Source organism: Hirundo rustica, chromosome 10 (assembly GCF_015227805.2).
Source record: "Hirundo rustica isolate bHirRus1 chromosome 10, bHirRus1.pri.v3, whole genome shotgun sequence".
Taxonomy (NCBI): domain Eukaryota; kingdom Metazoa; phylum Chordata; class Aves; order Passeriformes; family Hirundinidae; genus Hirundo; species Hirundo rustica.
This window is the reverse complement of record NC_053459.1, coordinates 11,059,512-11,085,035: the sequence shown is the minus strand read 5'-3', so window position 1 is coordinate 11,085,035 and position 25,524 is coordinate 11,059,512. Positions and strand designations below refer to the sequence as shown.

General features: G+C 40.3%; 1 protein-coding gene across 2 annotated transcripts; it reads right to left on the bottom strand.

Moving 5' to 3' along the window:
- Positions 1 to 822: 822 nt before the first annotated feature.
- ATP1B3 (ATPase Na+/K+ transporting subunit beta 3) lies at positions 823 to 25,039 on the bottom strand. Of its 2 annotated transcripts, XM_040073715.1 has the most exons (8): positions 24,764 to 25,039; positions 17,208 to 17,336; positions 13,051 to 13,158; positions 11,313 to 11,500; positions 10,530 to 10,580; positions 9,928 to 9,954; positions 5,494 to 5,580; positions 823 to 3,135 (listed from the first exon to the last, which is right to left on the bottom strand). In XM_040073715.1, exons 1-8 carry the CDS (start codon positions 24,870 to 24,872, stop codon positions 2,965 to 2,967), a joined length of 870 nt encoding a protein of 289 aa, XP_039929649.1. In that variant the 5' UTR covers positions 24,873 to 25,039; the 3' UTR covers positions 823 to 2,964. The 2 variants fall into 2 exon arrangements, with proteins under 2 accessions (XP_039929649.1, XP_039929650.1); XM_040073716.1 differs by lacking the exon at positions 9,928 to 9,954.
- Positions 25,040 to 25,524: the final 485 nt, after the last annotated feature.

The window sequence follows — 25,524 nt, the reverse complement described above, 5'->3', positions numbered from 1 at the left end:
ATTTTCTCTCTGCTGCTGGGAAACTACTACAGCAGACATTTCAGTGCAAAAGGAAAGAGTTTTCTTCACTACTGCTCTACAAGCAGCATCATCCCCAGCTGGAAGTTAATTGCCAATCGGTGCTAAATATCATCTGTCCTCAAGGGATCATCTTACCTACTGCATGAGGGATGTAAATAAAACCCTACAGCTCATTTTGTCTCTTGACAAGCTTCTCCTCATCTTCCCTTGTAACTCTGTGTGTCTGTTTGTGTGGAGGGTGGCAGGGGGAGTGGGGATGGCAAGGAGAAAGCACCTCAGATGATCTGGACACACACTGGCAATTTTACAGGTTTGAATCAAAAGTCCTTGTTCCAGATTTGAAAGCACTAAAAGCTACTTAGTAAGAATTTACCGGTATAAAAGTTAAACATTTCAGGTTTCTGGTAACATGGTAGTAAATTTAAATCTTCATCCATAATTTAAAATGAAGGCTAAGAAACCTTTACTCTAAAGTTTGTATGAAAGAAAATAGTAATTGTATCTTATCCTAATAGTCTGCATACCTGTTTACAGATAATTGCTGTACCCCTTACCTACTCAAGACACTGAAATAAAAATGAGAAATAGTTCAGTTTAGTTAAATAGCTTAAGACTAGACTTACCACCCACCCACATTTTACATGCTTACTTTGATAGCTGAACCCTCCCAAAAGCTGTTTTTGTCTTTCTCCCCTCCCACGCTGTCCCCCCAACTGATAATCTCTACATGTTTCAATTTTTTAAAAAAAAAAAAAAAAAAACAAAAACAACCAACCAAAAAACCACCACTTGTACAGAATCTAGGGAGAAAAGGAGTTTATTGAATTTTACCTGTCTGAAAACTGCTGGTGTAAAGTTGCCATTTCATGCTTTGTCTATAGACAAGGTAAGTCAAAAGAGAAACTGTTGCAAAAAACAAGCTCATTTGAAAACTGAGTGTTTCTCCAGAACTTCTTACCATTCCTAAGTGAACACAAACGTGAGAAGTTTTTACATGAAGCTAGTCCTTTTCATTATCAGATGCAACATCTACACTTAAGGTCCCTCACAACTATTAAAATACTTTCAGGCAGTATTAATACACGGAGAAGCAATTAGTCATATCTTCAAGAAGCCAGGTATCCCAGCTCTAAAAGTGCATAATTTATAACATTAGTAATGGAATATTTTGAAAGAACATCTCATTCAGTATTAATGCATGCCATTATTACAAAAATATTCATTGCATATTGTAGGAACAACAACTTTCTTTTGTAGACAACAAAAAGCATGCTGAATGGTATCAGATCAATATAAATCTATTTTTAATGAGGTTTAAGACACTGTTCAAGTCCCATTAAGAGCAGCTTTCTCCAACTGTGCATCAGTGTAGGCTTGCACAGCTGTTAAAAGTTTTTCACTAATGTGGCTTAGACTGGCCCCAAACTTAAAGCAGGGCATTAAGACTGGACCTTGAATTTTAGAAATCCTTCATTGAATTTGTTTAAATAAAACATTAAAACCCACTGTAATAATTAGGTATAAAAGTTAAGTAACAAATTTGGGCCTAACTAGCACAACATACAGGTATTTACACAAATGCAGATTGGCTGTGGTCTTTAATATCAGGAAGACATCAGAATGTGAACCATATGCTCAAGCCCAACCCCCCCAAGACTGAAAGACACAAAAACCTTGGGGAAGAGAAATATAAATTGCATGTCAGCTCAACTGCCCAAGTCAGCCCAACAGCATGGCTCAGCCCAGCTCCAAGTGAGCAGCAGTCACAAGTAAACCAGTCTGGTTGTAGTCATTTTAGCAGCTGCACTTCGAGTTACACTGCAAGCAATTAACCCCAAGTCAACAGGGCATTCCTATAAAGCATTTGATGACACCAATTTTCTAAATGGATGATGATGAAATACAAAAGTCCAAGATGAAAGAGCAGAGGAAGATGTGAGATGTTAAAATGATGCGACAAAACAGATATATAAATTAAACAAGAATGTTTAATCAACACAATCCTTTCTTTTTCCTTTTTTTTTTTTTCTTAAACAGAGGTTCTTCCAGATTTTTTTTAGCTGGAAAATCAAAGCCTATTCCCACAATAGCGAGGCCACTTCTTTCAAGCAGCTCTGTTGTACAACTGTAACCAGGATCCTAAACTATTTAAACTGTTTTCTATTGATATTTCTGAACTAAAAACTTTCAAAATATTGTATAGATTTTATTTGTGCTCCACATATTACAAGCAATTAACAACACAAAGAAAGGTTCAATTCCTCAGCTAGAACACCAAACTCTATACCAAGTATTACATGTACACAATACTTGCACAGTGACAAGCACAAGAAAGTACTAGTTAAGCACTTACTTTCAGATATCCATACCAACTCTTAAAATCCAATTCTCCCACACCACCCAGTCCACAATTTAAGGCATCTCCACACAGCCATCCATCCACTGACCCACCCACTCCCACACACACGATTTCTGTTGGAGGTGTTCACTCTCACAAAGAAATCACTATGTCAGTCAGGTACCATTTATTATTTATCCCTCTAACCGTGTCAGCATTGAGATATGACAGTTAAACCAGTGTTAAATCAATACAATATTTACAGAGCACAGCACATTAAGCTTGAGACACTCACTTGGAGGATAAAACCACATTTTAGAGCAGGACAAAGGTCACCATTATTATGTGTTTGAAAACAGCTATTTACAGGTCCCTATGACATAACTATAATCTGTACACTGTTCCAACGGGGCAGGCAAAAAGCAGGATAGGCATTTATTTTAAGGGAATTTAAACATACAATTTGGAAGCATATTATTATGCTACCCTGAACGCCATAAACCACCTTAACATTCTTCAAGGTGGTCTCATATCCTAGAATGGCATGTCCAGCTGATACAAAACAGACAACACAACATTTACTTTGTGGAGAGTGTTTACTCCAGCTATTCAGACATCAGAACTTTGAAGGCAATTCGTCCCAGAAACTTGTCACGGTCATCTTGATTTTTTAAATTAGGTGAGCCCAGGATCTTACACTCAATTGCTATTTCTTCTTTGGTACCGTTGGGGGTAATTGCTAGTTGGACAGCCACTAGAGGCTGCAAATAGTGAGCCTAGTAAACAGAAAGATGGGGAAAATATTTGAGAGACCAGAATAAGTTAGCATTAAATTAACATTTAATCCACCAGAACAGTTAGGAAAAAAGCTAATTAAGAACCCAACTTTTAAAAGTCCAATCTGATTCAGACTGACACTGTTTTTTTTCCCAGGTTAGAAATATACTCTTCATACTTTTTCTTAACTAATATATTCAACGTAACTTGAGTCACGGACAGTGCCTTCAAGAGGCATATGACTTTACCCTTACCTTTATTAAGTCCAATTCTTCTAGAAACCTTCAATGCAAGAACCTCAGAAATGAGTTCTTTTGAGTCTTCTGCATGTTTTGGCTTTGGTTTGGCAGGGTGTGTGTAATCTGCTTCAGAATACAACTTTACTAGCATGCTTTAAAGTGGCTTTTCTTTTTTCCAAAAGCATGACTCAACAAATACTTCTTAAACCAGCTACCCTTCTTCCCCTGTTCCCATTTACTTGTTCCCTTCTTTCCATTTACTCATTCAGCAACAAACCACTCTGAAAGGTGTTACCTGTTTAACAGCTTTATACAGAAACCTTTCCTTGAACAACCTGACAGTATTCTTCCTGGTCAGTCATTTTCAGTGGAAAAATTATCAACTGGTGACTACTACAAAATTAAAATTTAAGAAAGAGAGTAGAATCAATTCCTTTCTTTTGTCAACCCAGTATTGTACCTGACGTCCAATTCAGTAAGAACTTGCATTCTCTTGTAAAGTGCCTATGAATTAAATAGGAGCTTAATATACAATGTTAAGGCAGCATTTTATGCAATGTTCATTAAGCATTTCCTTACTTCATTAATATTTTTAGGTCAGTACTGCTGACTGCTGATTAAGCAAAATTCTTTTCCTGGTAAAAATTCATGTAAGTCAGTGGACTAAATATAGCACTACAGTATTTTGCAAGTATAAACCTTAAATTTTAATTTAACAATATTTTGTGTTAAGTCTTTTTCCCTCCTCATTAACTTAAAAGACTCTTTAATACACTTCTGTTGGGTTTAGGCTATCTTCTCTGCCAAAGAACACATTACAGAATATTCAAAGTCTCATTTACAAAGGATTATGTCAATAAAGTAGATGTGCTGAAATCCTTAATATGAAGACTTAAGAAGTAGATTCATTTTCCATCAGTATAGTAGCAAGATGGGAATTTTGTTAGCAAAGTTCTTCATCCCATCCTTGGTACAAACTGGGTTTTGACATGTCAAGGTCCCCAGATGCTGTATTTTGTATTTCTTAGGGAAGCAGTGCTCTCCTTCCCTATTCTTTCAATTCAAGAAAAGGACAGAGTCTGTACTGACTCCAGCTGTTGGAAGCACAGGCAACCTCTCTTTAATTTGCATGCCTAAGTGAATAGATGGGGTACCAATTCACAATATGGCAACAAAATGGAAAATACAGAACCACCCAGAAGTAACATGAAAGCAAATGCTGAAAAACAAACTCCTTCCTCATTAGTAAAAGCCATGGTAGGATAAAAAAGTTATGGAATGGCTGCAAGTATAGAGTACACTGGAAAATTAACTGACAAAGGAGTAATTTAATATAAAAATCACTTTGGTGAAATTACAACCACCCACCATGGTACACTATGGGACTAATAGATTTATGTTTTAAAAAGTATCTCTATCTTCAATGTGAACAATGTTTATTAGACTAAATAACAGTAAGACGCTATTTAATTCTCTGTTTTATAGAAGGTATAGATTTTCTGCATATAATGATCACAAATTGATGCAAGAAAATAAAAAAATAATTAAATTCAAATTTCAAAAGACTGGCATTTCAAAGAATGGAGTTTTACTTCTAAGTATTCTCTGTTCATAAAGTAGCGAGTTTGGGGTTTTTACAACAATAATTAAAAAAACCCCCCAAACCTATCTGCTACCTTTAAGTCCTTCTTTATAAACTAGGGCAAACAGAAAACTTGACATGCAGAGCCACAATGAAATATAATTAACAACACCATAAGGACTTATGAACTTCATATCCTGTACAGAAGCACCAAGGATTAACTATCAGAAAGTGTATTGTAATATGAAGACCCAGTTTACTTCTCCTGCCTTTCCCTGCATTCAGAAAGACTCCAAAAGATTTCAATGAGCAAAAAAGGGCAGCCACTCCTCCATTAGGACAATGCCCAGTTTGTTCATGTCTGCCAAAGCACGTCTCCAGCCTCACTGAGTGCTGTGCAATGTCTGCATCTGCAATAATCCTTAGCAGTACCTCTTCACAAAGATCAAACTTCAGAATTAACCTGCTACCAGCAACTGTAAATGCACATAGAAACAAAACATTGACGCTGAAGATTATCATTAAGGGATACTTACATGCAAGCTTTTCCCATAGTATGGGAAGTACTTCAAGTCCATCGTACCATTAGGAGGAAAATAATTTATGTTAACCATGCCTTCTTCCTGTAATTGCAGACAGCAACAAAAGTAGAAGTAAACATTTGCTTGCATAAAAATGAACACAAAATTAAAATGATAATCCAGTGATAAAGTGCAAAATACCTAAAAAAGGGCAACTGACTTACAAAGTCATATAGAATAATTCAAACCAGGTTCCTTTTGGCAAACAGTCACATGCTACACACATCTTCTGCAGTAAGGATTAGCAGTACTACTTAACTTAGCAATCAAATCAAAGACAGCTTGTCTTCACACTTACGACTCAAAGTAATGGGGAAGAGGGAAGAGTGTGTTCATAGTAATGAGTAATCTAACAACCCAAGCCCTCAACACACAATTAAAATCCAAAGCATCCCCAAGCAAGCCTGTGTATTTTGGTGAACTATGCGCTGTTCAAAGCCAGGTTTTTAAGCCTCTCTAGCTTGTAATGACACAAGCCTTCACAAAGAACCACAGACACCTCTCTGCAACAGTGTCATTCCTAACACAAGGTGCCCTCTATCCTTCAAACATAGGCCAGATAAGAAACCCAAATGGTTAAAATGGTGTTGCTGGAGTTATACCACCACCTCAGAAGAATAATATATACAGATGCAGGCCTTATCACCCAACTGGCCCCTGCAACCCCAAATCTGGGAGTAAGAAGCAGCTACCAACTGCTGCTGCCTAATTTCTGACTAAGGAGTCACTCAATCCATAAAATATACAAAATACGTATAGGACACAGGCTATCAGTACAGCAATACCCAAACACCTCTCCCTATATACAACATTCTTCAAGACTGTATATTCTGGCAGAATATCAAACTACTGCAAGTTCAAACCACTAGGAAAAGCCCACATCCAATGTGCCTTTCTGTAATAAATGAAATATATTGCCATAACCAAAGGAAATGTCATTAAAATAACCCCTCCAAAATGCTAAATGTAAGTTCAGAACATCACTGCTTGTTCCATGTAATTCACAAGTTCAGAGTGTATTAGCAAGTTTCATTGTTTTTTCCCTATTACCATATACATCAGCTGTAATTTTAAACAGACACCCTACAAAGTTCAGAAGACAACAGTAAAATCAAAACATATTTAAGAACAAGTCACAGTTCAAGGTTACCTTCTTTCCACCTCCTCAAAACAACATACAATATTTTTTTAGGATATGGCCCCATTCTCATTCCTTTGCAGTCTAAATTATTGCAATCATTAACATATGTTTATTAAGTATTTTGGACCTTGAGCTTGCATATATAACTATTAAGCAGGAATATGTTGATTTTCACCATTATTTATTTTATTTAAAGCTCATGCAGCTGAAAATACTCACTTTTCAAATGTGTTGCTGAAATAATGGTTAAATAATCAGCATATGGAATAACATAAGCAAAGTAAATAGGAGTAGTGCTTTCTGGAGCAGCTAAATTCCAGGCATGCATGCAGTCATCACTATATACTAAATATATGCATTAGGCTATCAGAGCAATAGCAGGGAGGTTCTGGGACATGCAGCTGCCTATCTAGTCCAACTGTTGGGGGGGGTTCCAGATCTTCCTGAATAAACAATCCTAATTAATAGCCCTACACAATTAAATAAAAGCAACTAAAAACCACCTAAACAAGCTGTATTTGCTGAAGAACCTCAAGAATCAATCCATTAGTGAGTGTCACTTTTTCTGCTTATCATTTTGTTTCCACAAAGAGCTCCTGACAGTCAGCAAATCTAAAAATTGGACAACTTAGCTGGACAGACAGACTTCCACCACACTAACTGTGTCTTAATTAAGACTGTAGTTTAGAAAGAAGAATTTACCAGATGTTGAAATAATATACAAAGAGCCAAGGAAAGAATTTGGGTGGGAATGGCCTATAATCACTTGAGAGGACGAAATGGAGAAGGTAAAGAGCAGCATTCAATAGTAGTAACTGTAAACCAACAGATTTCTCTCACAAAAAGCAAGCTAACTCAGATGCTGAGTGTGCTGACAAAAGCAAGGCACATAGACTGTCATTCATACAGCTGTTCCTCGTTCTTGTCAACTAGAAAGTGATACCTAACACAGAGTCAAGATGGTCAATAAGCAGCAGAAAAAGATGTATTTCGGAATTAAAGCTCTTCCTTTTCCCTAGTTAGAAACAAAAAACCCCATCAAATTTACTAGTTTTCAGTAAAGGCTGTTTTAACTTGAAAGAAATACTGCTGCAGGATGTGCTGCTAGCACCTGTGAAACTGCACAACTCTGGCCCCAAACGAAAGACCTAAAATGCTGATCTTCAAACTTCTTGAAGACAGAATCTTTTGTTGGTTTGTTTCTCTTTGTGGAGATTCTCAAGACTGCAGCAGGTAAGCTCCCACAGGGTCAGGAGGAAGAACCAGCTATAATGAGTGCCTGACTCTGCAAATACTCACCTCCCTCACAGCTTCAACTGCATGAGGGCAGAGGGGGAAGCATTCCCAGCCATAAGTGTGCTGACTCTGATATAAACCATCTATCTAACATTTTTCCATTATCTAACATTTTTCCATTTTAAAAAAGTTCCATATAAAAACTGCAGGGAGAATAAAGGAGAATCACCTCACAGGTGAATGCCTGAAGAACATAAGTTCCACACTGAAAAACTTAAAGTGATGTTTCAGGCAGCCAAGACTGGCAGGATGTCCAGATAGAAGCTATTAACTTAATTTTGTATTTGAGAGACTTGTAAAAGCAAAAACACCACTTAAGTCAGATGGTGTGTTAAGTCCAGGCAAACACTTCTCCAAATCATTCTCAATATTTGTAGGATTGATGCACAGAAGTGCATCTGAGCATGAGGAAGAACCTTTTTCCTGTGCAGTGACAGGGCACTGGCATAGATTGCCCAGAGAGAGTGTGGAGTCTCCCTCACTGGAGATGTTCCAGAACTGTCTGGACACAACTCTGTGCCATGTGCTCTGGGACTGCCCTGCCTGAGCAGGGAGGTGGGACCAGATGACCACTGTGGTGCCTTCCAACCTTATCCACTCTGTGACTCTTAACAGTAAGAAATATTTAAAAACAGAGGTGAAACAGAAATAAAAACCAGTGAACGGTAAATCCAGAGGATGAATTCTAATTGGTACCTAAGCTTTCCTAAGCAAGGAAATTATTATGAGCTAGGGTGAGAATAGGCTAATAAAGATAAAATAGATGCATTCAAAGTAACAAAGCTTGACAAATACTTCCCTGGAAGTCACTAAAGAACAAATAAGATTAGTAATTTTGAAATTCAGAACCATCACACTTGTGTAGATCACAAAAATTTTAAGTGGATATGGTAGCAGAACTTTGTACCTACAGCAAGAGGATGCAAGGAAACACACACAAATCATTTCTATGTATCCCAAAGGGTAAAAAAATAGCAAAAGCCACCATGAGCAACCAAGTTGTTATTAAACTTACTGTTTGGCTAGTGAAACCAGTTAAGAGGGTAAGAAAAAGTATCATCTGCTTAGTGTAATTTTTACTATTGTCTCAGAGAGCATCCATAAAAGAAAGTTGAAGAAATACAATCATAAAATAGGATTGGCATCAATATTTTATAAATCACTTGAAGATTAGTTCTCAACACATCACAAGGCATTTCTGGTGGAATGAAGATGACTGCTCTGGATCCTATTCTCTGTTTCAACTAGGACTTGAAATGCAAACCCAAGTTCATGCATTGATGGCACTAAGCTAAGTAGTGAAAAGCACTTCAGTGAACTTGATCCCTTTAAAATGACCACAAAAAATGACAGGAGGGGCCAAAAATAGCCCTATGAAATTCAAAGCTGTGAACTTTGAGAAATCACATCTACATATACAGACTGGGAAATAACCAGAAGAATAATTTAAATAATAAAACAATTAAAGACAAGTGCATTACAAACAGCAAATTCACCTTGCTTTCAATGTGATCACAAAGGGAGAAATGCTGTCATTAAGAATACCTCAGGCAACTTTCTGTCCAGTTTGGGATATCACATTTCAAAAAAAAATATTATAAATTAGAAAAGTCAAAGAAAAAAGAGTACTAATAGAAGCAGAAGGAGCTTAATTGCTTTCTTCTATTCAAGAGAACAATGTGAGGTTTGTGAATGGAAGCAAAGAAATCAGTCTCAAGTAAGAGGAGGAATCACCTTTGTGTGCAATGGACCGTCACGGAGAGATCAAAACTTTCAAATATCCCATGAAAATCAAGTATTAAAATCTGAGCCTACCACAGGCATCTAGGATGAAGGCAGAAACCCTTACATGTGTCTGTCTCATTAACTGCTGGTATTTCCCAGCCTACATTTTATCAGTCACCAGAAGCCAAAAGCCAGGACTCTGCCCTTTGCTCAAGCTACAAACTTACCAAGGCTTTCACTGCTCCCCAAGCAGTCTAGGAAAAACACCCATAAGTCAAAGTAATTATTATAATTGCAATAAAACATTCTGTGTAAATCCATTGGCACATAACAAATACGCAAAGATTAGCTGTTATTACAAGTAGTTTATACTTGATTTGAAGGCAGCTTTTACTTGACCAGTAACTTTACTTGAGCAGTAACATTAGTTTCCACACACAGTTGTCTTACCCATCATTTATAAAATTGTCTAAGGTGCACTTGCAGCATGGAGAAAAAATAAAAATATAGGTTATGAAATGGGAAAACAAAATATAACTCACAATAAATAAATAAACGAGACCACAAATACACATGTATGCATTTTCCTCAACTCTAAACCAAGTCAGATAGTTCAAACACATCTAAGGATGAAAGAACAACCAAAAAATGCTTCTATAAGTACACTGAAGAAATTAAAGACACTAAAACTAAATTAGACATACAGTAAGATGAAAAACACAAACAGAAGTACAAAATCTCTAAGAAGGGAAGAGTGAAATAAACTACTTCATTATTCATCGTAATCACAAGGAAAACAACACACTTATTTCTTACAATCTGAACTGACCTTAGGGGTACACTCTATACGTGGCTCTCCTTCAGGCTTTAATCCAATTACCTAGAGGAGACAAAGTTAAAATATTTACAGATCTTCTTCCCCCCTTTCCGTTCTTACAGACTAAATTTGAAATTTTGCCCCACTAAGTAGAAGTCTGTACAGGGAGTAAATCTATCCAGAGTCATTTTTACCTGAACACAATTTTAAACTAGGACTACGATATTAAATATTGTTAAGTTAAATAGTTTACTCAGGTTGACTCAAAATAGTTACAGTAGTCACAAATTTTTCTTATTTTACATTTAGCACAGAACTGTAGTAGCTCAAAACAGTTAGCAATTAAAGTAACAGGTAACATCATTGAAAAGTCAAATACTTTGTGAAATTTTCCTCACATTTCATAGTTTAACAGTCACAGAATGCACTACATTCTAGTTAAGAGTTCTGGAACACAAACATGAAGTGAAACACTTCACTTTGCAGAGTGGTCTAGAATCTGTTTCACAGAACAGTAAGTAAAAGCCAAGAACAATATACTTCTTAAAACAGGATTCACATATTTTGGTGCAAGCAGTCAAAGCCAATACTTCGTAGTGTATTAGAATTCTCAAAAAGGCCACTTCATACTACTCTGAAATTGCTCAATGTTTCAGTAAATGACACTGTTCAAGAAATGCAAATATCCTGAGTAGCAAACCAAACACATATTTCAGTACTTTCCAGAGTAGTTTTTTCATACAGCAGTAGTTGGGAGCATTTGTATTAAGAACAAAAAAATAAGTTGGCACTTACTCTATTCATTTTTACAAGCACACAGGGAGTTCCTTTAGAATAGCCAAAATTTCTATCTTCCTTCCCAGAGCACTGTCCAAGCTCAGAGAGGTTAAATCGACAAGCCTTTTTAACAGCAGCATCACTCTGATCAAAGATCTTTCCTGGGGTACAATCTATGTTTTGGGACTGCTTTGAATCATTATATGCTAGGAAACAAAAACAGCTTGTAAATCAACAGTATAAAACATCTAAGTAGCCAAAACCTGCAGATGCCTAAACAAATAATTACTGTGTTACTTCCCTAATAGTTTTCTCAAAGAAGTATTTTCAGAGCACTGTCTCTTACATCCATCTTAACAAACATGTTTTCAAAGCCTACAGACAAGTAGCAGTGTACTTGAATGAAAAATAAAGAGTATTACAGAAGAATTAATACTTTCCTGCTTTTTAAACTGTAATAATAATCACAGCTTCATTAACTTCTGTACGTAAACTAACTACATATTCTAAGCCAATAATACATTAAAATACAATCAAGTTTTTACCTGGGAAGTCAACCAGTTTTCCCTTTGCATATGCTTCTTTTACAAATACACAGGAAAACTTAGAAGTATTTCACTACTTAATATTAAATTGTCTCTACATTTACATCAGGCAGTATAACTGATGTTATACTAACATCTCAAGTTGTTTCTCACTTTCCGGTGTTTCTGCAGTGCACAGACCACACAAATGCTAAACTACACCCATTTAAAATACTTCGTGGTTTCTTCTCCTCTCTTACAACCCAGCCCCCAGCTAACAAAGTGAAATGGACAAAGGGAAAGTTCATCCTCGATGCAAGGCCCACAGAACTGCAGGAAGCAAGTACTCATGAAATGCAGCATTCCTCTTAGGAACCCTTGGCACAGCTCTGAAAGAAAAGCCTACTCATTGAAACTTTTAGTAGGCACCAGAACTACGAATATGGAGATTCCAGTACAGCTGTAGCTAACAAAGCAATTCATGCACACAGGTGAGATTTCACAGCACCTTCTTCACTCTGACTTACAACTTCGAGGGGGTTAAACTTATTAATATTTTCAGTTGATTTCCATATTATTAGAGTAAGTGTACATACAGGCACATACATAAAATAATGTATGACAAAACAGTGATTTTGCCATCCTTTAGACTTGTCCTGTGTTACCTTTTCTCTGTGTTCTAAATTAAGTGTTTTAATATTCCTGTGTGTAGACACTGTGTATCAGAGTGAAAAATCAATAAATTGCAATTAATTTCATCTTTGTGTGCCTCATTTTTCAAACAGACACTCAAATTCTTCAGACTAAAGTATTCTCACTCTTACTAAATCATTTAGATTAAGACTAATCAGATAAATCTTGATAAACTTAGATTAAGACTAATCAGATAAACGTGACCATCTCAAATACTAACAAAGTATTACTATACTATCAAATACAAGACCTATGTTATTTTAAATGGAATTCTTTTGGCATAAGTAATTTCTACACCTTACAGCATTTCAATAACATCACCCAAAACTCTCCATTATGTACGGCACTATTGCTCATACTCAGGCTCCCTGTCCAATACAGGCATTATACTTTTTCTGTAATATACAGACTTTTAGAATACATCTGCAGCAACCCTGAAATTGCACTAGTCTCCATTAGCAATTAGTAACTACAAGCAAGAAATGAAATAATGTACTCAAGATTAAGACTCCTAAATTGCTTGGGCAATTGTAACTTACATTCAAGGAAGTTTTGAAGCGTAGTAACATATTCTGAATATGATTGGCTGTCACTCCTGTTAAAGTAGAATTCCAGTGCAGTGTCTGGCTTTGGTGAAATCATAAGTCCTTAAAAATAAAAAGTTCAAGTTAGCTTCACCACTCTAACCCCAACTCAAACATCCATAAATTGGAAAATGTCTATCATCTGTAAAGAAACATTAATGTCACCCCTACATTCCATAGTACTGGAAGGTACTTTGTGTTCAAAGCCAGTAATCAAAATCAGCATTACATTATTTAACATTTAAATCCAACCCAATGTATAACTGCAATTCACAAACCAAACCCAAGTGATTAGGAAAAGCAAAATCAGCAGTTTAATCACTTTCAATCAAAGATTTTTACTGATCCACACTCAGCAGATTTAGCTTAAAAAAATAATTGAAAAAATACCCAAAAGCACACCCAGAAAACCTTCACTTCAAGCAATAGTTCAAAGCTTTAGGCAATACAGAGCGAAGCTTTGATTGTATTATTCTCATAGAAACATAAATTTCTCATAGAAAAATATTTTAAATTTTTGATTATTAATAAAGGTGGCTTGAAAGTTACCCCAGTCAAAACAGACAAGCCAAGTTAGTTTTCAGTCTTCTCCTCCATCTCCTCAAACCAAGTTTAGGCACCACCTGTTCCACGGAGAACACAAGACACTCGGCTGGGCTCAGCCAGGCCCGGGAAGCGGAATGTTCCGGAGCTGCGTCCCAGCCCCACGCCCGAGCCCCTGGAACGGCAGCTCAGCTCCTCTGGGGCTCCTCGGGGGCACGAACCACCCACGGCCAGGAGCCACAGCTGCAGGAGGGACGAGGCCACGGGTCACCAAAGGCCGAATGCGGCCTCGGCTGCAGGATGGACAAGGCACGCGTGGAATAAAGTAGGCACGGCCCTCTCCAGAGCCGAACTGCCCCTGCTTCCCAGCACGTGGCCCAGAAAGCTGCAGAGGTCAAGCTCAGGGGTTTCTCTGGAGCAGGAGAAAGCAAAAGGCACACTGATACACCAGCCTGTGCCACCCAGAGCTGCCACTTACACTGGTACTTGATGCTTCTATTACTCATCACAGCTTCAGCAGCAGATGAAATAGCACTACACCACCTGATACTGCAGCAAAGATTAAATCAGTTCAAAAAAGGGTGTATAACTGATTGTTTTATTCACGCTACCTTAAAGTAACTCTTATTTAATATAAATAATTAACACAAGATAAAAACCCTGCAGTTGTGATTAACATGCAGAGTGTGTCCATGCATCTGTCTCTTCAAGGACAGCTGAGAGCGGACATTGTAGTTGCACAAAAGAGAAAAAACAAAACAAACACAAAAATCCAAACCTCAACCTATATTTCACCAGATTCATTTTCTTCTAAATTAGAATATTAAAATTGTTTCATCAAAGTCAACTTTGACATAAAGGAAGAAGCTGCAATTACGCAATTACACAGCAACTGACTGTATCATCTTAGGATGCCATGTAGTTTTCCTGCTCTCCAGCAAAATCAATTAAAACTAGATACCCAAATGAGTCAAATTTAAGGCAGAAAACAAAAATCTCAAAGAAAAAAAGAAATTAAAACCAGACCATCAGACATTTAAGAAAGTAAGACTGCAGTGGGAAGATAAAGCCAGGTTACTGTAGTTAACCACCACAGTAAGGTTTTGTAAAGCATATCAAGAGTGTAGTTCAGCAGCCCAGGTCTATCAAGGATTTACTGACAGAAATGACCAAGCTTCTCACCCAAAGGCAGAAATTATTTACAAATACTTGTAACTTGCAAATAATAAACATCTATACTAGAAATTCATCGCCGACAAATGTCTTTCAGCTTTTAAAAAACCCCAAATACAATTTAATGGTTTCTATTCTAGGTCTTTTATAGGAACCCAAATAAATCATAAATCCCCTTTTTTTGCAGTAACAGCAGTTAAATTATTTCCATGGAAGCCACAAGTAAAGGCCTTAATGACTGACAGTCCATATAAAGCTACAAACACTATTCTGACTGCAGAGTACTTTGCACCATTACAGTAATTTTCTGGCCTTCACACTGAACTGGGATTCAACAAAATAAAAGGCAATTAGTAGCAGGGCTGAAAAAATCACTGAAGGGGTTTTACACATTAGGAGCTTTTAGGGAATAAAAGATTACTACCTACAGAACTATACTGTAAATGAAGGACTTAAATGGTATTTTTCAAAGGGAATATGACAAAATAACAAAATTAGACAGCAATTAATGAAAAAAAATAATTTGAAGATATTTACTGCTTCAGGGGAATATCAGAAACATCCTACGAAGAGGGAACTGCTCCACTTCCAGTGGATTATATTCTGCCTAAAAAACTATGGTGTAAATTCTACAGAAAAAGACATTTGAAGGACTGATGCACAGACTGTGGGAGATGCAGGATTTGAGCTCTTCTAGAGGAACAGAATTAACAGCCTCAGCATAGGATCACATGTAGGATTGTAAAAGAGATTATATTATTTTACAATTCCAGGAGTGATTTAACAAAAAAGGTTTTAAAATCATCTGGATTTGATTTATACTATTATACCCCAGCGTACAAAGCAAGTGAGATATCAATTATAAAAGGAATCAATTGTGAGATTTCCAAGTATGTTTAACATAAGAGCAGAACCTCTGACCTACGGCATCCAGGTTTTGTGTGTAGATTTTAGGGTTTTTTTAAGAATTTTAGTTTACAGCCAGGAACATTACATGTCTCACTGCAAATGAAAAACGACAGAGTTAAGGAGAAACACTGAAACAGAAACAAGCAATTTGATTAACTTTAATGTATGAGTTACTAAAGACATGGTTAAAAAAGAGATTTAATTCAGAAATGTTACAGGAATTCTTCAATTAAAAACTAACTGTGGCATACATACTTTTAAAAACAAACATCCCTTATGACTTATTTCAAAACCAAGGAAAATTAATACCCTGAACTACATGAGAGAAGAAATGTCACACAAGCCCAGCATTAAGCCACAGCTACCCACAGCTCCATCCACTACAATGCTTCTGACTTCCACACAGACACAATGGAAATGGGGAAGAAATGGTCAACTAAGCCATTCCCCCCCCACCCTGGCATCTAGCCCATTCTTAGCTTGAAAAAACAGCACAAATCCTCAAAATCCCTTACGAAATGACACTTGTTCGAGAAGCTAGAACACTACAGCAAAACAAATTCTGTTCAGAATCCAGAGACATTTATCACACTGGCTCAACTGCAACTTGCTCACACATCACTGTACCATCTTAAGTGTGGATACAGCTCCAAGATAATGTTCAATTTTAAGAGCTTTGCATTCAACAAAAAGAAAAAGTATTTAAAAAAATACTGTTGTCTCACTTCCACCAATATATTATTATATCAGGAAGACAAATACCTTATTACTCATTCTCATTTGTACAGGGTTGTTTTTTTTAACATACAGTTCCTTGAAGCAGCCAACAGTGAGACAGGTGGGCAGTGCACAAAGGAAGCAAGACACCACTTTCAGTGGCAGCTACGTGCTACACAGACAGCTTCATCATAAAACAAGAGCCTTTCTCTAGTGGATCCCTACGTAACAGGCCAACAATCCCTGAAATCCACAGACATTCCATTTCAGTTGGAAACTACCTAATACTGCAATAAAAACTCTGCAAAAAGGCCTCTGTACCACAGTCCTTACACAGTCTTGAGCAGATCACACCCACAGTATGGCCATCCTGTACCTTCTGCAAAGTATCAAACACTAATCAAGGTGCCTTCCATCTGATCCAGGAGAACTGGTATAAAGTATCTTTAAAGCAATTTGATTAAATTATAAACCCACTTCTACATCAGCAAGCTGTGTGGGTCGGCAGGCAAAATTGTGGTCTACATGAAAAATTCAACTGACAGGAGCTTAGAGGAAAAAAACCAGCAAAAGTTAGTACACACACAAAAAGCCACTTCCTGAATTTATGCTATAAACATATATAACTTGCCTCACACCAAGTTTTACCTTTGCAACCTGCAAGTAACTCAATGATTTTCCATAAGCAGTTCATACTTCAAAAAAGCTCTCAAATGAAACTCAGTTGTTAAACCAGAGAGAGGTTTATGAAAAAATAAATACAGTGTTACCTGGACTAGAAATCCGGTCACGGTATTTCGGTATATCACTGCTCAGTGTCTGAAGCATAACCCACATTGTGAATGTGAAGAGGGCTGCTAGGAAGCCATAGAATACCAGATAGAATAGCAAGATCAATCCTGTAAAGAAAAAGCTAAAATTATTATTTTTGTTTTATCTAATTCCATTACCTATTTTGAAAATCAAAAATGGAAAATTAGCAATACAATGTTTGTAGTCACAAATATGCCTCTAGCATACATATGTAATGCACAGTGCACAATAATGCATACAAAGAGGTTTCCTTGATATTTTGATTCTTAGAGCTTACAGGGCATTTTAGCATCTCTAAGAGAAAAGCATTAAAAACCACTCTTTGGGCTATAAAGCAAAGCTGGCAAAAATGACTAAGCAGTGCATTCGAAAAAAAAAATAAACTGTCACTTGATTACTGGAATTTTAGCTTTGTAACTGGTTTTTGGGAGATGAAGAACTGAGGGAAAAGATAAAACTGGATCCAGACCAGGGAGGAAGCAACTGGCGCTTTAACACAGTTGGTATCTGAGGGAACTCCACACAGAGCAGTCCTTCACATACGTCCTGTTACAAGATAGTTCTCAAGGTGAAAATGCTTTCTGCCACGTTTTTGAAAACAAACCAAGCCTTCTCTTCAGATTTATCCAGCCTAACACACATACCTGCTTTACCAATCTACCTTGGGGGCCCAGCAAGCACAGCAAATTCACCAAATACACAGATATTACCAACTTCAACTTGTTTCATTAACTGAGCACTCAATACCAACCTAAAAACACATACGGGATTCTGTTTTAAGACTGAGCATGCATCTGAGACTTAAGGACACATGCAGAGACCGTCAAAAAGAATGGGAGCTATTTAAAGTACTGAGAGGACTGGATGCTTGGACTGATAGCCGTCTTTAGAAGTGTTCTAATTCAAAAACATAACCAAATGTTGACAAAATTCAATTTTTCTTGGATATTCTAGCTGTGAGGGTGCTATCAGAAGCCAGAGATGTAACTCAGGTGTGAAGAAAAGCACTTCAAAACCATTATGCAGCATCCTACTACTGACACTTGATTATGTGAGGGAATCAAGTGCAGAACTTTTTAACCTTTAAAGGAAAGAGCAAAAGCAAACACAACTGTACCCCAGTGCTATGCACTGTCCACTGGAAGATGACAAAAAGAAGCCTAAGCCCTGGCTCCTGTCCCAGAAACTATGCTTGGATTTTGCACTGAAATAGTCTCTAGTGTAGTATGGTCCCCAGAAACCCGTAACTGCTAAAAATCCAAGAACCCGTTTTACTTCTCCCAAAAGAATTCTGCATACATCTATTAAAATAATGATGTGGTTTCCAAATTCTTTACTGTAAATAAAGTTCTCAACAGCAACCAGCTGAATGTCAGTGGATTTTCCGTTTGGTTTTAGTTTTCAATTTCACATGTTGAGGAAGTGACTTACCAATCTGCAATAATCTGAAAAAGACCAGCTATTTAAAATACATTTGAAACCACCAAGCTGTAAGATTCTATGAAGCAATTAGAAGAAGCTAAGTATGCAAACACAGAAACGAGACTACTCTATAATGAACAAGACAGCTGGACATCTATTGTGAATGATTGCTAAGGTTATTTAGAAGCTATTTAGCTGCTAAAATGAGAACATAAAAACAAATAGTAGAAATTCTAGTCAAAAAAAGACATTACAAAAGTTGTATCTGTATTTGGCACAGCAGCAATTTGTTTTACCTATAAGCTTATAATTGCTTTAACTGGATTCAAAACAGAACAAAGATCTTCTGATTAGTAGCCAATGTGTTCTGGTATTACAAAACCAACCAAACAAAAAACCTCCTTTACAAACACTCTGGGCAGCTCACATTTTGATCCATACAAGTTAAACTACTGGATACTTTCATCAAACTGTCTACAAAGTACATTTTCCATCAAGCAACCAAGACATTCATCAAACAGTCCCAATGGAATGGAAGAATTTGACACGTAACACGAGACAAGCAGCTACCATGGCAAGTCGGAGTAAAAGCAAGAAAATCGGGGAAAATTAATTCAGTATTTTAATTTCTGAAACAATAAGCCAAACTTCATTGGAAAAAGAAAAAACTGATGAGCATAACATGAGTAATGAGAACACCACGGTGTGCAGTTCTAAGCAGACATGGCCCTAAGAAGAGTCCTGCTCTGGGCCAACAGTACCACATCACCTGCATTCCTGGCCTCGGAGCAGAGCCTGAACAACAGGTGCCACAAGGGGCAGCTCTCCCCCTTGGGGTCACTGGTGCCCCCCACCTGCACAGCCCCTCAGTCCAGCGGGGCCAGGACCCCTTCCCCACCACGGGCAGCAGCAGGGCAGAGCCGGGGACCCCTCACGGCCTGGGCTAACTCACAGTACAGGGGTAACAGTGATCCCCACTCCGTGCTGGAGACTGCACCGACAACAGCACCTTCCCCAGCCCCTCTCCCTCCCCGCAGCAGCCCAACCAGCAGGGATACACAGCAGGAGCACGGCTGGAAAGGCTGTTTCTATTCACAGCCCTGAAGCTCCACCAGCCTCCCCCAGCCCGGCAAAGCGCATGCCTGCTCACACTCAGATTATTTTTAATCCTTATTTTAATACAGCTTGTAAATGCACTGCAGAACGCTGTCCACTAAACTGACCCATTTACACTGCTTTGCCACATTAAAAACAGGGAAAAAACAAACAATAAAAATCCCCTCTGCACCTTCCAACAGCCCCAAACTGAGTAAGCAGCTCTTTGTGAGCCAATTAGTACTAATTATCCTTAGCTAATCACAGTGAGCAAGCCATAACCTGTCAAGAAATTCTGCCAAAATAACTTCACATAACACTGGATTTCTTGTCAGGAAACAAGATGTACCCAAGGAACAGCGAAAAGCTATCCTCCGTATTTCCTCCAAACAAAGTTCAGCTTCCACATCTAATATCCAGCTCAATTCAGCTGTTGTAGAACATCTTGTACACCAAAACGATAACACAAGAAAAATTCAAAAATTAAATTCTGCATTACAGTTTACCTAGTTGTTTTGGTTTGCTTTTCTTTCTGCAGGGCATCACAGTACCTAAAACACTTCTTCCTATCCCAACCTCATTGACAAGCAAGTCAAATCTGGAAAACTTCAATTCCTGAACCAACATGTTGGTCCTGTCATTAGCTGGAATTCATTTGCAGGAGTTGAAACACTTCTCCACTGTGAAAATTACAATTTCTGACTCTGGTGAACGCAAGATATCACATACCTGGCCATTATTTCCATGGAATACAAACTTTCCAAACATTACATGCCAAAAGCAATGAAAAGCATGTTATTCTGGCATAAACCAGACTGGCAAACCCACTTGTATGTAATGCATAGTTAGATATATACAGGCATCAATATAAACACTCCCACAAACAGGGTAGCAACTATTCAACATTACCTGCAACAACAACAATTAAATTCTGTTTTTATGGTTTGCTGGATTCCATGCTGCGCTGATCCTATCACCTGCATGATTGTCTTTCAGCATCTTTAATGAGAGGGATTTAAACACCCAAGTGATGTTCCTACTGACTACTATCAGTACCAGGAACATCAAGGAGTTTTAGTGCACATGCAGATGATTTCCTTACCGTAACGTAACATTGAACAGTGCAATAATCACTGATCTTATTTCTTGGACACTCGAGAATTACTGTTTTCCAGATTTGGGCGACAGCAGAGGGAGGAAGAGAAAGTCTTGGAAGAAATATAATCTCAGTCCCATGTTATATTTTATGTCACATTAAGCCAGGGCCCCAGACGGAACATGGCTACACCTCAGGAGACAATAAAAACTGTCAAGTGCAACATTTGTGAAGAATCACAAAAGGCAGGGTCTGATGCCATGATTATTCATTTAGAACACCCCCCCCACCACCACCAAATACATTTACTGTACTACTAGAGCATACTGATATCTGTAACAAGACAAAGCAAGATGCCTTTTTCAGAGCAATCTGAACCAAGGAAAATAAAGTATTCTACTGCAATAGCAGACAGTGATGCCAGAATGTTTAATATTACACTACTCATGAAGAAAGCTAAATGACAATAAAACCCTGCTCAAAACACCAAAAAAGAAGACAGAACAACCATCTCAGAAAAGCAGTTAAAACTCTGACAGCACTTTTTTTGTCTTTGAATTCTAACCAGGAATTCAGTGAAGACAAAAAAAGATGCAAAGCTGGATCCCTTGTTATGGTGGCCAACACTGACATGGTGGAAAGCTTTCTGAAAAATAAGGTGTTGGGTTTTGTTGTTAGGATTTTTGTTTGTAATTACAAACATATATCTGTGCACCAAATGACATTCAAAAGAAAATCAGGAGATCTGAATTTCTATGCAATTCAAGGCAATGCCACCTCTACCTCAAATACCCTGACACAACCAGCTTTACAGAACAACTTAAATACACTTGACATGACATCTAGCATGACCAGAGATGAAGTACTGCTACAGTCTATATTCCCCTTCTTTTTTGGCACAAATTATTTTTCTGTAACCTTATGTGAAAAGAATTAACTATCTTGTAGGACAGTGCACACATCTGAGCACGCAATGAGCATCTCAGTACAAGACGTTTCTGATGATCTCACTCCATTCTTGCTAACTCTAGGGCAGACACGGCACCTTGCCATTACAGGCACAGACAGATGCTGATCTTCCTTCCACTTGCAGGAAGGTTCCACCCAGCAGTGAGCCGAATCGTCCTTTCTCTGCTCTACCTGATTAAACGCTGGGTGTAGCCCAGACCCACCCTCATTCCCATTACCTCTTCGAGGACTATCAGCACCCCTCATGCCTTGCTGCCGAGAACAGCACAGCCTCAAGTCAGCAGTTTTTTCCAGTAGTCTCTTTTAATACAAATGATTCTGCTGAATAATTAAAAATAGACGTTTTGGGGGGGAGTGTGTATAGGTTTGGATATCCACTTGTGAAAGATTCAAACTGAAGTACCCCTCAAGTCTGCAAAAAAGTAAGGTGAAAGTCTTCAAGTCTTTTTTTCTGCTGAAGGATACATATTATAGAATTTTCACCAAGCTGTAAAAAGCAGCTCTTTACCAAACTCTAAAATGAAACCTCTGTTACATGACAAATGAGCATAGGAACCACTTGTGTTTGATCTTTTCACAAATCCTGACGTGGAGTACTCCGATGCCATAGCATTGGGATTCACAGAGAATCACCACCTTGCAGTTACCATTTTACCATTTACATAAGCCCCCGGGACTGTGTCAGACTAGGGCAAAACATGCACACACTGTGAATAATTACTTAACGGCTTCTCTGCCGCCCCTGTCTTATTTCTGCGAGGAAGGTGTCTTGAGACAAGAGAAATACGCACAGAAGAACCAGAGCCAGCTGAATTCTCATGGTGCTGCCCCTGGAGACAGGGCAACCCAGCAGACTGGCAACCAGAGCTCTCCTCCCCTATGTCCTCGCCTTTCAGCCCAGATACCAGCAACGGAAAAGGAACTGTGGTTGGTGAGAGAGCTCTAGGCTCATACCTCTACTGTAAGAGCAGGAGACCAAACCCTGCATAGTCTCCTGTGCCAACAGAGCCACCCAGTTAGTGTCCTGCCATTAATAAGTAAAACCAAACACCATGCCCTAAAACAGTCAGACTATAATTAAATTAAATAAGCACAGCATGTTAATGCCAAAATAAACAAATATTGATGAAAAAATACACTGAAAATATGATTTTACTGAACATTCCGTTCCTAATGTCCAGGCTAAGGAAATGGTATATAGTGGTAAGCAGATGCCAATCACCTAAACTACTAAATAAAACTTCTTAATGAAGTAAAATTATTTGACTTGCATACGCAAAGTAAAATAATTCAAACTGTTTATAGATACTTTCAAGTAGCTGTAGAAACTCAGTTGCCAACTAAGTCATCTCAACTTCAAATGTTATCCATTGGCCTTGGTCTAATAACAGTCTGAGTGACTTATCCTACTAGATGGGTTTAAACAGAGAAGTTGGTTTCATCTTCACCTTAAAAAAAAAAAATTAAAAATAGCAAGCTATTTCTAACATATCTACAGTCTGTGCTGCTCAGCCTCATGACACAGCCAGACTTCTGCAATCCACACACCCAGCCCACGCACTTGAGGAAACCTGCCTGTACAGAAAGATCCCTTAGACAACAGCATAGTGGAAATTTCCTATCCTTTGCTATTCAACTGGCAGAGTAGCCGCAAGCTCTTATTTCCATCTGAATGGAGGGGAACTCCGGTAAGAGCTCGGGCCCTCTCCCGACAGACAGGAGACACTGGCACGGCAGAGAAAGCACACCCCATGCACAGTCCTCTTAAAGCTCCTCCTCGCTCTTTCAACATCAGTATTCATTGAGATCGTGTCAAGGCCAAGGATGTATTGGCCTGTTCCTTAACACCACGCTGAGAGTCTTGTTGGTTTTGTAAGCACAACTATTACGTATCCCAACTACATCCAAGTTTTGGGAGGAGACGCAGCATTTTCTGAAGTCAGTAAATACGTCCCATGAGGCCTGAAGAAACATCCTAATATTAAGCATTTATACAACTGTTTAGTATGAGAAAACACACTCGGAAAATCCAAATATTTTTATTGGAAGCAACCAGATTACGATAACATGCTTTCCAGCTCAGAAGAAAGCAAGAGGATGACTACCTGAAAATAAGAAAACAAACACCGCCTTCACAGGCTTTACTGGAGAGTCTTCATTTAAAGCTTCCTTTAAGAAAATAAAAGGCCCAGAAGCCCTACGCTGGAACAAATTTAGCACGATGACGCACAACCACACACAACGATCACTTTCTGGAATCGGGGCTCATGAACTTTTGGGGAGGCGGGGTGGCGATTTTCCTTCACCTTCTCTCCCCGACCCGCGGCTCCAAGTACAAAGGCAATTCGCACTCATTCATTCCGGATTCCGGGCGCCGCCGGGGCGCGGGGGGGGCGTCGGGCACGGCTGGAGCGGGGGAGCTGCCCCGGCACGCGCGGGCTGCGGGCGATGCCGCGGGCGGGGCCGCCCCGCACCTCGCGGCGGAAGCCCGTCACGGCCGCACCGCGGCGGCCCCCGGGGCGCCCCCGGCAGAGCGGGCGGGTGAGGAGCCCACGGGCCCGCACCGGCCGCGGGGCGGGCGCTGAGTCAGCTCGGGACGCGCCCCGGGAACTCCCCCTTCCCCCCGACCCCCACCCCCGCTGTCACGGACGGAGCTATTTTTAGAGCAGCGGTTGTAACGGACGCCCGGGCGCGTGCGCCGCCGCGGCCGCGCGGGCCGCCTCACCTGTGCGCCATCCCCGCGGGGACCCTCCCGCATCCCGTCCCCTCGGCCCCGCGGGGGCCCTCCGGCCCGTCCCCTCATCCCCGCGGGGGGCCCCCCCCGCATCCCGCCCCCGCGCACCCCCACCTCCCGCGCTCGGCCCCGCTCCCTGCCGCCCCTCGGCTTCGCCGGCGCCTCGCCCCGCCCTCGTCCCCCGCGGCAGCCCTTACCCCAGCTCTTCGCCGTGCGCCCCAGGAACTCGCCGCTGTTGGGGTTGTAGATGAACTGCCGCCACTCGGCCATGCTCTGGCGGAAGGGCTTCTTCGTTTCCTTAGACATGGCGAGGCGAGGAGCGGCTGCGTCGCGCACTCCGGCGGCAGACCCTCCCCGGCAAAGAAAGCCGCAGCCAGCGCCCGCTCCCAACCGCTAAGTAACTGCGGCCGCGGCGCCCGGCGGGAGAGCGGGCGGGGGCCGGGCACGCCGGGACCTTCCCCAGTCCCGCCCTCCTTCCCTCGGGGCGCCCCCGCGCCGGGCGGGCCCCGCCGCGCTCCGCCCACGGCCGATCCCCGCTCGCCGCGCGCGCCCCCTGCCGGCCAGCGCCGCCCTGCCGCGGGCCCGAGCGGGGCCGGCCCGGCCGAGCGGGGCGCGGGGAGCGCCCGGCACGGGGCCCGCACGGCCGCTACGGGCCTGCCGCCGCTCCCCGAGCCCGCCGGGCCCTGGGCTCCCAGCCCGGCTCCGGCACCCAGCCCGGCTCCGGCACCCAGCCCGGCTCCGGCACCCAGCCCGGCTCCGGGCACCCGTGACCCCGCCATGTGCCCGGCCGGTGCAGCGCCGGGGATGCTGCGCGGCGCGGCGGGTCCTGATGCACGACCATCTTAGAGAAGTGCCAGGGAACAGAAGGTGTGACCCCCATCTCGGCACTCGCCGTGATCCTGCACCACCCCGAAACACGACGTGACAGAACACGAATGCGTCAAGATGCTACAGAAGC